Consider the following 10,416-nt stretch of genomic DNA (forward strand, 5'->3'; position numbering starts at 1 on the left):
TTTTTTTTTTTTTTTGGAATGAAGAGTTGTCAGTTGATTCTTTCAACTCCAAACTGTTGTTGCCATGCAATTAATTGCGACATGGGCTAAAATAAGTTTCTCTCTCTCTTTTTTTTTGTTTGATGCATGTGCATAATTTATTATATGCTGACCCGTCCTTCTTTTTTTTTTTTTTTTTTTTTTATTAATCATCTTATCTTTCACCTTCCCAGCTTCTCCCGACCACACAGTCTTTCTCTTCCTTTTGATAGAAACGCAAGGCTTTGTTACAGGTGGTCTTCTAACTCCCAGATCTCATCTTTAAATCCATCAGACCCTTCACCACATGAACTGGGTATGGAGTGAGTAGGATGCAAAGTGGACTATCATCACGCAAGAGGTACGATTTTGAACTTTGAACCTGACCATAAAAACCCAGACTTCGAATTTTTTTTTTTTTTTTTTTTTGCAGAATCTGATGCATGTTTCTTGTGCAGATTTCGCATTTTGCTTTGTGTAGTTATCTCTTCAGTTATTTCAGAGCTGAACTCATAGCTGGGTATCTCCTGATTTTGAGCAAATCCAAATCTATCAGGGTTATATAGTGACTGGGTAATCTTGAATTGCAGGTATATTTCTTGCTTTTGAAATGCAATTTCGTATTTTGGGGTAGTTAGTTGTGCAATTATAGCATTCTGCACTTGTGTTCTTATTTGCCCAGAAATCTACAGTATATGCCATGAATTAAACTGACTGCAATTAAGCACTAGATGGCAGATGTCTTTAAACCCCTCTCAAAAGCTTGTTCTCTGCTTGTAATTTCGTCAGCTCAGTAGTTCTTACCAAAATCCAACTACATATTGCAATTATATGAAGCCCACTTATGCCATTAAATGTGCTGCATATTCCCCAGATGTAATTTAATAAAATGGACCAAGCAACACTTTTGTCTTTGTTGGTTTTCAAAGGCCCCGTAATGCATGATTGAGTAAATGCATAATTATCTTCATTAGAGGAAGATAATTTAATGCCAATTGGTGATCTCCCTGACTTGATGTGATGTAATTGGCCAAACATTCAATTAACATTGAATGTCCCAGCTTTATTTTAATTGTCCCAGCTCATTTGCCGAAAATTGCATGTCAATTAATTGCAATTGCAATTATAAAATGTGCAGCAATTACATGAGGTTCCTCCCACATGCAGTAGTTGCGGCCACCATTTCTAGTATTATAAAAATCTGCAGCAATTATATGAGGCCCCTCCCACATGCAATTAATATATGTTGTATTGCTGCCAAGTTCCCAGTTTTTTTTTTTTTTTTTGGCTGCAAAGATGACTTTTGACTTTGTTTTTAATGACCATAGTCAAATAATATAGTTAGACACAACTTCATAATTATTATGAACCTATGAAGCATAATTAATGCCAAATAGCATTATCTAACTTTACCCAGACTTGCTTTAATGCAATTAGTCACATACAAATTTTCTTTCCCATGTGCAATTGGCCATATATATATATATATTTTTTTTTTTTTTATATATCGAGAATGTCTTGGCTCATATGCATGTAATATGCTTTTGCCCCCCCTCAAGTTTCGTGGTTTTCGGCGAATAGCACCGAATAACTAGAAACTTGGTGTACTGTGAGAAACATGGTGTGCTAATCAATTATGCTCTATATCATGCAGGACTTGGTTGTCCAAGCAATGGCTTCAAAAGGGACCAGAGAAGATAATTATGAAGGCAAACAAAAAAGTATCACCAAACGCTCATTTGCATTGGCGGAAGCACTAAGTCAAGCCACTGAAAAGAATGCCTCGGCCTTCATGAATAGAATAACACAACGAGTCCCGAATGAAGGTGGGGTACGTCAACTTGGCCCAAGTTTCCAGAGTGATATACCGGCTGATGTGGAAAAAATTTTGAGCCAACATGAAGTGGATGATTCTAGCTATTTCAGTGAAGGAAAAGCATGGGGAGCATGGGGAACAAAACCAGGAAAATGGCCTGGTGAAACGGCCAACTGGATTCCGTGGGTAGAACGAGTCGAGAAGCGATTTGGGGAAATATGGAAACGACTTGGGATCTATGACGCCATCAAGCTGTCCACCATTACTATTCCTTGTGACCGCTCCTTGCTGGCTGCCGCTATGTGTTTTTGGAGTTCTCAAACAAACTCTCTGGAGCTTCAGTTTGGTGCACTTAGTCCGACCTTGATTGATATAGCGGCCATTATAGGCCTGCCGCCACATGGGCAAGTGGTGGACATTGTATTTGCAGAAGGAAAGTTTGACATTGATCTTAGTGGTGAGCTAAGAGATCGAAGTAAGGGCAGACCAGCCGTTGCCAATTATAATACATGGATTGAGGTGTTTAACAGCGGCTTGGGAAATAAGTCACTTGATAGTATTGGCAGTCCAGAAGAGAGAGAGGAAAACCAGCAGGAGACAATGGAAGTAACTCATGTAGAGCATGCTGCGTTTCTTGCCTTTTGGATATGTAAGTACTTAGTGTGCACAACTTCTAAAAAAGTAAATGTGGAGTACTACAAGTTGGCTGAAGCATTAGCAAGTAAGGAAGTACAAGAGAGCGATCAGCCATTGGCTCTTGGTCCATTTGTGCTCGCCCACTTATACAGATGTCTTCACCATTGTGTGACCGAAGGACTAAACCCAAATTGGTCTGGGCCATTGTGGATTTTTCAGTTGTGGCTGCACACTTACTTTCCCACTTTCAGACAGCCGGGTTTAGCATTGGCCATAGACACCACTCTTGGACAACAATTGGCTCCTCTTGATTTACTTACTCATTCGGCAGAAGAGTGTTTTGAGGTGTTGTTCAAGTGTCCAGAGTTTTCTGCAGAACAGTTTGCCGTTTGTTTTAGTAGGAAGTATCCATCCTACCTTGCAATGGATATCAGCCAACACGCCTCAGAAAGTGAGACGAGATGGGAGACTGCGTGTTCAGCTTGGAAGAGTGCAATAGGTATGAGGGATCTCTTCTGGGGTACCTTGTCTGGTAAAACACTCAAGTGTGGAGTGGAGTTATATTCACCATCCTACTTCAGTCGTCAGTTGGGATATTATCAAGCTATACCGGCTCCGGTGCCAGAATCGTCAAACCGATATAGTTCATTGCGAGCCGTTTTCTCCAACAAGGACGACATTGAGCAGAATAACAAGGCGTTTGTGTACAACATGAGCTTTCCCATGAAGACAAGAGTAGCAACTAGCAAGAGTTCCTCCCAGTTCAGAGAGTGGTGGGCAAAACGAGTAGGTAGCCGCTTTAAAGATGGGTTGGTGTCGGCTAGGCGATCAGCTTTTGCAGGAAATCCATGGGCACAAGAGAAGCCGAAAGCTGTAAGGCGTGGTAAAATAACAAGCAAGGTTGCTAGAGCAATCCCAACTATAAGTAAGTTGTTGCCCCCCCCCCCCCCCCCAAGTGTACTTTCATTTATGCACATGTTGTTAGTTTGTTCACTAACTTGGGGTTTGTTGATTGTAGGTGGCCAAGAATCTTTGAAGAAGTGTGCTAAAGCACAAAGAGAAAGGCCAACCATAGTGCGGCCACTGAGGCGGCCAAAGGTAAGCCGAAATCAATTTGAATTGCAGTCGGCCATTATGTAAGGAATCATGGCCGATGGCTAATGGCATTTCTGTTTTGTCTCCTTTGAATAACAGATGGTGCCACTTTGTCTTCAACGTCTCAATCTCCTCCAGCGAAACGACCGGCAACACAAGATGAGCAATCTTCTGAGAGCGAAGAACGATTGTGCTTGGCCAAACGAAGTTGCCTAGAGACATTCAAGGTATGACATAGCACCAGAGTGAAAAATTGGCTATTAACTTGAGCATAAATATGACATACTTTATATGATGAATTTGCAGAAGGCCAACGTCCAAAATGCCATTCCTAGTGAAATAGAGGAATCCGTGGAACTAACCATTGATAAAGATGGCCAACCAAGTAGTGATGAACCTGTGGGAGAGATAATTTCTCTTGAAAGAATGGCTGAAAGCGAAGTTGTGACAATGAATATGGAAGAAACACTTGTGCTCACCCAAACTTCAACGCAAGCCAGTATTCCCTCCTCGTCGCTTAGTGAGCAACACCTGGTGTTGGCTAATGAACTAGTAAGTTTGCACCACCAAACATGTTTGTGATTACTTCCCTTCTATTATGCTAAAGAACTGATTCTTAGTGGCTGACATTGTAGGAAGGTAATCAAGGGTTTGAAGCCGAACTTCAGGCTTTCATGAGGGCATTTTCGGCCGATGCTCTAATCCAACCAGAATGCTGCTCGGCCATTTCGCAGTTACCAACCGCACACTTGACATCAAGGGAGGAAGTTGATGGGGCTCCAAAGGTGGTAAAGGAAGCGTTAGCGCAGCCATTAAAAGAATTTGTGGAAACAGGCCAACTATCAAAAGTGAAAGTGGCCATGGATTTGTTACGTGGAGCCAAATACTTTGCCCCTCCCAAGGTAGCTCTCATTGGTGAGAAGCTAGAAGTGTTGACCCAACAAATATCCCGTGTAGCTGGTTCATACCAAGAAATAGAAAAAAGGAGACAACAAATCTTGGCTTGTGAGCAAATGAAGAAAGCCTTGGTTCCCGAGTTTGGTTGGTGTATGGAACAAAAACGGGTTGTGGAGTCTCTTGAAGGCAAGATAAATGAGTTGGAGAGACAATTGGCGTCCTTGAAACAAGAGAGACAAGAAGTGGGGGAAAAGCTCCTTCAAAGGAGTAAGCAGTGTTTCCAAAACCAAGGACAACTGAAGAAGATAGAGGCCGATTTGAAAACTTCTGAGCCTAGGTGTATGCAACTTGAGAGTGACCTTCAAGATACTAGTTGTACCTTGGGAGCTCTTAAAGCTTTATTAGCCGAGTAATGATGATTGATGAATGTGGCTCTTTTGTCGGCCATTGGCCGGTTTTTGTAAACATTTGAAAGTTATGGGCCGATGAAAAACTTAATTAATTATTTGCTTGCCGGTAGATTATCATAAATATCGTTGGATCATGGATAGATAATATCTTGTAGTAGTAAATACAAGTATAATGGCCAAGCAAACAAACTGGAAATCTGATAAAAATAATCTTTTCGGCTTAATTGCATCGGCCAGAATCAAGATGGCCTAAACATATATACAGTATAAACTAGTGGCCATCTTTTGGTTACACCATTATTCAGCAGCTCGCGCTTCCCACATTGTGGGATAATATTTCTTTAGGTATTGGCCATTGATGGGCATTGTGTGTCGTTCACCATCCTTATCTCTCAAATGATATGCTCATTTTCCAAGAACTTTGTCGATAATAAACGGACCCTCCCAATTTGGTGACCATTTTCCAAATCTGGGATCCTTTGTGCCGATCGGTAACACTGCTTTCCAAACCAACTCGCCTTCGCCAAAACTCTTGTATTTGGTCTTTTTATTATAAGCACGAGCGACAGCCTTCTTTTGAGCTTGAAGCCGATCATATGCATCCAACCGCGCCTGGTCAAGATCCTCTAGTTCTTGCAACATTGCCTGACTATATTCGTCGGCTGTGAGATTGTTTTGCATTGCGACTCTCAATGATCTGACTATCATTTCCATTGGTAGAATTGCATCATGTCCATAAGTCAGAGCAAAAGGAGTTGTCCCTGTAGCCGAGCGTTTGGAGGTCCGATAAGCCCATAAAGTTTCTGATAGAAGATTGTGCCAATCACGCGGATTTTCCTGAATCATCTTTTCCACGATTTGGATGAGGACCTTGTTTGTGGCCTCAGCTTGTCCATTAGCCTGAGCATAATAGGGTGTCGATTGCTGCATTGTAATCTTATACTCAGCCATCCGTTTGATGACGTCTTCAGCTATGAATACCGATCCTCGGTCAGTTGTTATAGTTTCTGGAATACCGAAGCGGTGAATGATGTTTTGCTCAATGAATTTGATCACCTCGGCACTACTTATGGAGGTGAATGGAACGGCTTCAACCCATTTTGTAAAGTAGTCTGTGGCTACCAGTATCCATCTGTGCTGCTTGGAAGATGGGGGAGAGATTTGGCCAATTATATCCATTGCCCAGCCCCGAAAAGGCCATGGCTTCACTATTGGATTCATGGGGAAAGCAGGAACTCTCTGAATGGATCCGTGTAGTTGGCATGGAGCACAACCTCGGGCATACTCAATACAATCTTTAAGAATAGTTGGCCAGTAGTAACCATGTCTCCAAATTAGCCATCTCATTTTTATCCTAGCCTGGTGTGCTCCGCAAATACCCTCATGAACTTCGGCCATTACTAGCTGGGCATCTTCGGAGCCGAGGCAACGAAGAAGAAGGTCATCATCAGGACTTTTCCTTAGCAGTTCACCATTTTTAATTATGAACTTGCTGGACAACATTCTAATTTTTCGGCTCCCACCGCCATCAGTTTTCATCAAAAGGTGTTGGATAATGTAAAACCTCCAATCACCAAGTGGTACGTCTAACTCAAAGACATCGGCCGGCATACCTCTCTCGGCCAAAGATGGCAACGATTTTCTCTCAATTTTGATGATTTTGTTAGTTTGGCCTGCTGGAATGTTGACGCCGGAAGCAATTTGAGCCATTTCATTCGCTTCACGATTGAGTTCTCGCGGAAGATGGTGAAATTCCACATCATGAAAACAACTAAGCAGTTGTTGTGCGGCGGCATAATAAGTGGCCAACGAGAGATTTGAACATCTAAAAACCTGGAGCATTTGATTGATGACTAATAGTGAGTCCCCAAACACCTTAACTCTTGTTGCTCCAAGTTCCTCTAATACTTCCAGGCCAATTATTAAGGCTTCATATTCGGCCTGGTTGTTTGTACAGTTAAAGTCCAGTTTGAAGGCATATTGATGCTTTTGGCCGGTTGGAGATTCAATCACTATTCCTGCCCCTGCGGAGTCGCTGGTGCTTGAGCCATCAAAATATAGTAGCCAAGGCTCGTGATACATCTGGCCGACTTGTGCAGTATCTATTTCAACGTTCTCCATATCTTCAATTTCAACAGAAGGGTGGTCAGCAAGAAATTGAGCCAATGCCTGGCCTTTGACTGACTTCTGGGCCACGTATTTGAAAGTAAATTCAGAAAGCGCCATTGTCCATTTTCCAATTCGGCCTTTGATGATCGGCCGAGTCAACATATATTTAATTAAATCCGTTTGTGAAATTATATGAACAACTGATGGTAACATATAATGTCGTAATTTAATCGCCGAAAAGTAGAGCACGAGGCATAGTTTTTCAATCGGCGAATATCTTATCTCAACGGGTGTGAGGATTCTGCTCAAATAATGGATGGCTTGCTCTTTTCCTTGATCATTGTCTTGAGCCAACATGCTCCCAATTGATTCAGTTGTGGCCGCTATGTAGAGCTTCAGCGGCTTTCCTTTATGTGGAGGTACTAACACTGGGGGTTGTGTTAAATACTTCTTGAGTTCGTCAAAAGCTTGTTGGTGGTCTGGCTCCCACTTGTATTCATCTCCAATTTTCAACTTAAGTAGAGAAGAGAAAGGCCGAAGTTTACCGGCCAAGTTAGAGATGAATCGTCTGAGAAAATTAACTTGACCAAGGAATGATTGTAGCTGTTTTTTGTTTGAAGGAGCGGGTGCATCGATAATGGCTTTAGCCTTATTCTTGTCGACCTCAATTCCTCGTTGGTGAATGAGAAAACCAAGAAAATTCCCCGCTGATACTCCGAAAACACACTTTTTGGGGTTCATTTTAAGTTTATGTTTTCGCATACGTTTGAATGTTTGCTCAAGATCGGCTAGATGTCCTGATCGGGTTTTTGATTTAACAACCACGTCATCTATGTACACCTCTACGGTTTTGCCAATTAAATCGTGAAAAATGGCATTCATGGCCCTCTGGTAAGTTGCTCCGGCATTCTTTAAGCCGAAAGGCATCACTATCCATTCAAAGGTTCCAACAAAGCCTGGGCACCTGAAGGCGGTTTTATGGACATCCTCTTCGGCTACAAATATTTGATTATAGCCGGCATGACCATCCATAAAAGATAATATTTCATGTTTGGCCGCTCAATCAATTAAGAGATCGGCCATTGGCATAGGATACTCATCTTTTGGAGTTGCTAAATTTAAGTTTCTGAAGTCAACGCATACTCTCATCTTGCCATTTTTCTTTCTTACAGGTACAGCGTTGGAAACCCATTCCACATATCTAGCAGGTCTAATAAATTTAGCATGTAGTAATCGTTCAATTTCCTCTTTCATTTCAATTTGTACCTCGGCGGAACATCGCCAAGGGGCTTGTTTGTAAGGTTTACAATCAACTCTAAGAGGTAATACATGTTCTACTAAGCGTCTATCGAGCCCGGGCATTTCATGGTACTCCCATGCAAAACAATCCTTATATTCTCGTAATAAAGCCTCCATCGCTGCTCGTAGTTCTGGATCGAGAAGTCTACTGATAGAGATTAGCCGAGGGTTATCTTCATCTCCCAAGTTGATTTGGTCTACAGGATCTTGAGTTTCGGCTTCAGTATCTTCTAATTCGGCCGGGGCTGGGCCGATATCTTCCAACTGCAATTCTTCTTCCTGTTGTTCTGCAATATATTCCATCAAGTTGATGGCCGAGTTAGACTTGGTAATCCTGTCGGCCCAATAGGCCAGCAAACGTCCTAAAATAGATCGGACTGCGGCCTTTCTTTCTAGAGACCTTGGGTCTCTAGACATTGATATTGTCCTTGAAGAGGTCAACCAGGGTTGGACGTTCTGCATCTTGAAAAACATCCTCACTCCCTAGGTTGACAATTTTCTGGGCCGTAACTTGGGTAGGTCGGCCCTTGCTATCTCGTCCACTGAAAGTGAAATAACCAATATCGTCCTCATAAAACCTTGCTTCTACTACATTGTTGGATGCTTGAAATGGATTATTGTCTGCTGGAATGACCTCAATTTTGTCTCCATGCCAGAAGATCAAAACTTGATGCAGGGAAGAAGGTACACATAAGTTCTGGTGAATCCAATCGCGGCCAAGCAATGCATTGTAATGAGCAGATGAATCGACCACGAAGAAAGCTGTCATGTTTGTCTTTTCCCCCACTGTGACATCGAGTGGGAGGATACCTCTTGGCCTGCTCTTCCCGCCAGAGAAGTTGCTCACTGTGATGTCCGAAGGTAGCAAATCGGATTCAGTTCTGCGTAATTTCTTCATAACGGCTGTAGGTAACACATTAACTGCTGCACCATTGTCCACCAAAACTTTCGTTATTAGATATCCCTCTATGTAAGCCGTGATGTATAATGGCTTCAAATGCTGAGCCATTTTGGCCGTTGGTTTTGTGAGTACCACACGGCCGTCTTCATCCTTCAACTGGGCAACAGCTTCATCAATCTCAAATCGAGGTTGTTGATCGGCAACAAAGTCGCCGATCAGTTCATTTGACTGACCTGGTTGAGCTTTGAGTTCGGAAGGTAGGACATAAACCATGTTGATGTCCATTGTATTACCTTCTCCTTTTCCAAAGGCGGCCTCGCCCTTGTAAAATGGGGATAAAGTTTCCATGTCAAAAGCTGTGTCATCTCCTATGTCGTAGTCGATTCCAGCTTCATTATCGTAGTCACCTTGTTCTTCTTCTTCTCCATAATCGACTTCCTCATCACCCTCGTCTCCATAATCGTCTTGCTTACCGTTGTTCGTGGCAGCACCTTCTACCATTTCTTCATCCTTCAACTTCTGATTGAGACTGGCTTGCTCTTTCTTCAATTCTTCAACGGCCCCAGTTGTCAGCTTGGTGGACGCCTTCTCTGTCTCTGCTTGCCACTCGATTGCACGAGCCCGCAGGTATTTGGACAAATTATCTAGTAATTTGCTCTCGGCGGGCGTGAATCCATAAATCTCAGCAGCTGGATGTTGTTTATGGTGGGCGCAGAGGTAAGTCAGGTCGGCATCAGAAATAGGTAAGTTATCAGTATTGGCTTCCAGTTTATAATTCTCCATCATTGCTTGATAACTGATTTTTAAGCCGATGCTAGAATCCTCAGTGATGAGGTATGACTCTGAAGACATATCCTTTTCTAACATTTTCATCATCGCGCTTTCCTCCTCAGTTAGGCCATAAGTGGCCAATGCTGAGTACATCCTATGATATTTTTTCATCATCCCTAGATCTTGATTTGAGAACGGCTGATCCTGTCCTCTCAGTACTCTTATGGTAGGGACTTTTCCATTTGGCGTCTTATCCATAGCCGCCTGTTGCACTTCCTTCTGTCGTTCAATATCCTTAGCTTTGGCATCTGCTTTCGCCTGCTCTTCAGTTGCAAAGTCTTTCTTTTCTAAATAATCATCAAGTTCCCTTGCGAGCTGGGCCTCTTCTGGCGATATGCCATAGGTTTCCTCAGCCGAGTGACTTATATGAAAACATCTAAGGAAATGAAAGTCGGCTTCTGAAA

At 42.5% G+C, this 10,416-nt stretch overlaps 1 protein-coding gene and 1 pseudogene across 3 annotated transcripts; one reads left to right on the forward strand and one right to left on the reverse strand.

The window, feature by feature from the left end:
* The first annotated feature begins 210 nt into the window (after positions 1-210).
* On the forward strand, positions 211-4,342 carry LOC112190755. 3 transcript variants are annotated; one of them, XM_024330236.2, is made up of 7 exons: positions 211-379; positions 477-608; positions 1,673-3,395; positions 3,489-3,568; positions 3,665-3,792; positions 3,872-4,117; positions 4,201-4,342. In XM_024330236.2, the coding sequence occupies exons 3-5, from the start codon at positions 1,691-1,693 to the stop codon at positions 3,779-3,781; spliced, it is 1,902 nt and encodes a 633-aa protein (XP_024186004.1). In that variant the 5' UTR covers positions 211-379; positions 477-608; positions 1,673-1,690; the 3' UTR covers positions 3,782-3,792; positions 3,872-4,117; positions 4,201-4,342. The 3 variants fall into 3 exon arrangements, with proteins under 3 accessions (XP_024186004.1, XP_040370756.1, XP_040370755.1); XM_040514822.1 differs by having other exon boundaries at positions 4,186-4,327; XM_040514821.1 differs by lacking the exon at positions 477-608.
* Positions 4,343-4,872: 530 nt separating this feature from the next.
* On the reverse strand, positions 4,873-7,908 carry LOC121051296 (annotated as a pseudogene).
* Positions 7,909-10,416: the final 2,508 nt, after the last annotated feature.

This window comes from Rosa chinensis, chromosome 2 (assembly GCF_002994745.2).
Source record: "Rosa chinensis cultivar Old Blush chromosome 2, RchiOBHm-V2, whole genome shotgun sequence".
In the NCBI taxonomy this organism is placed as follows: domain Eukaryota; kingdom Viridiplantae; phylum Streptophyta; class Magnoliopsida; order Rosales; family Rosaceae; genus Rosa; species Rosa chinensis.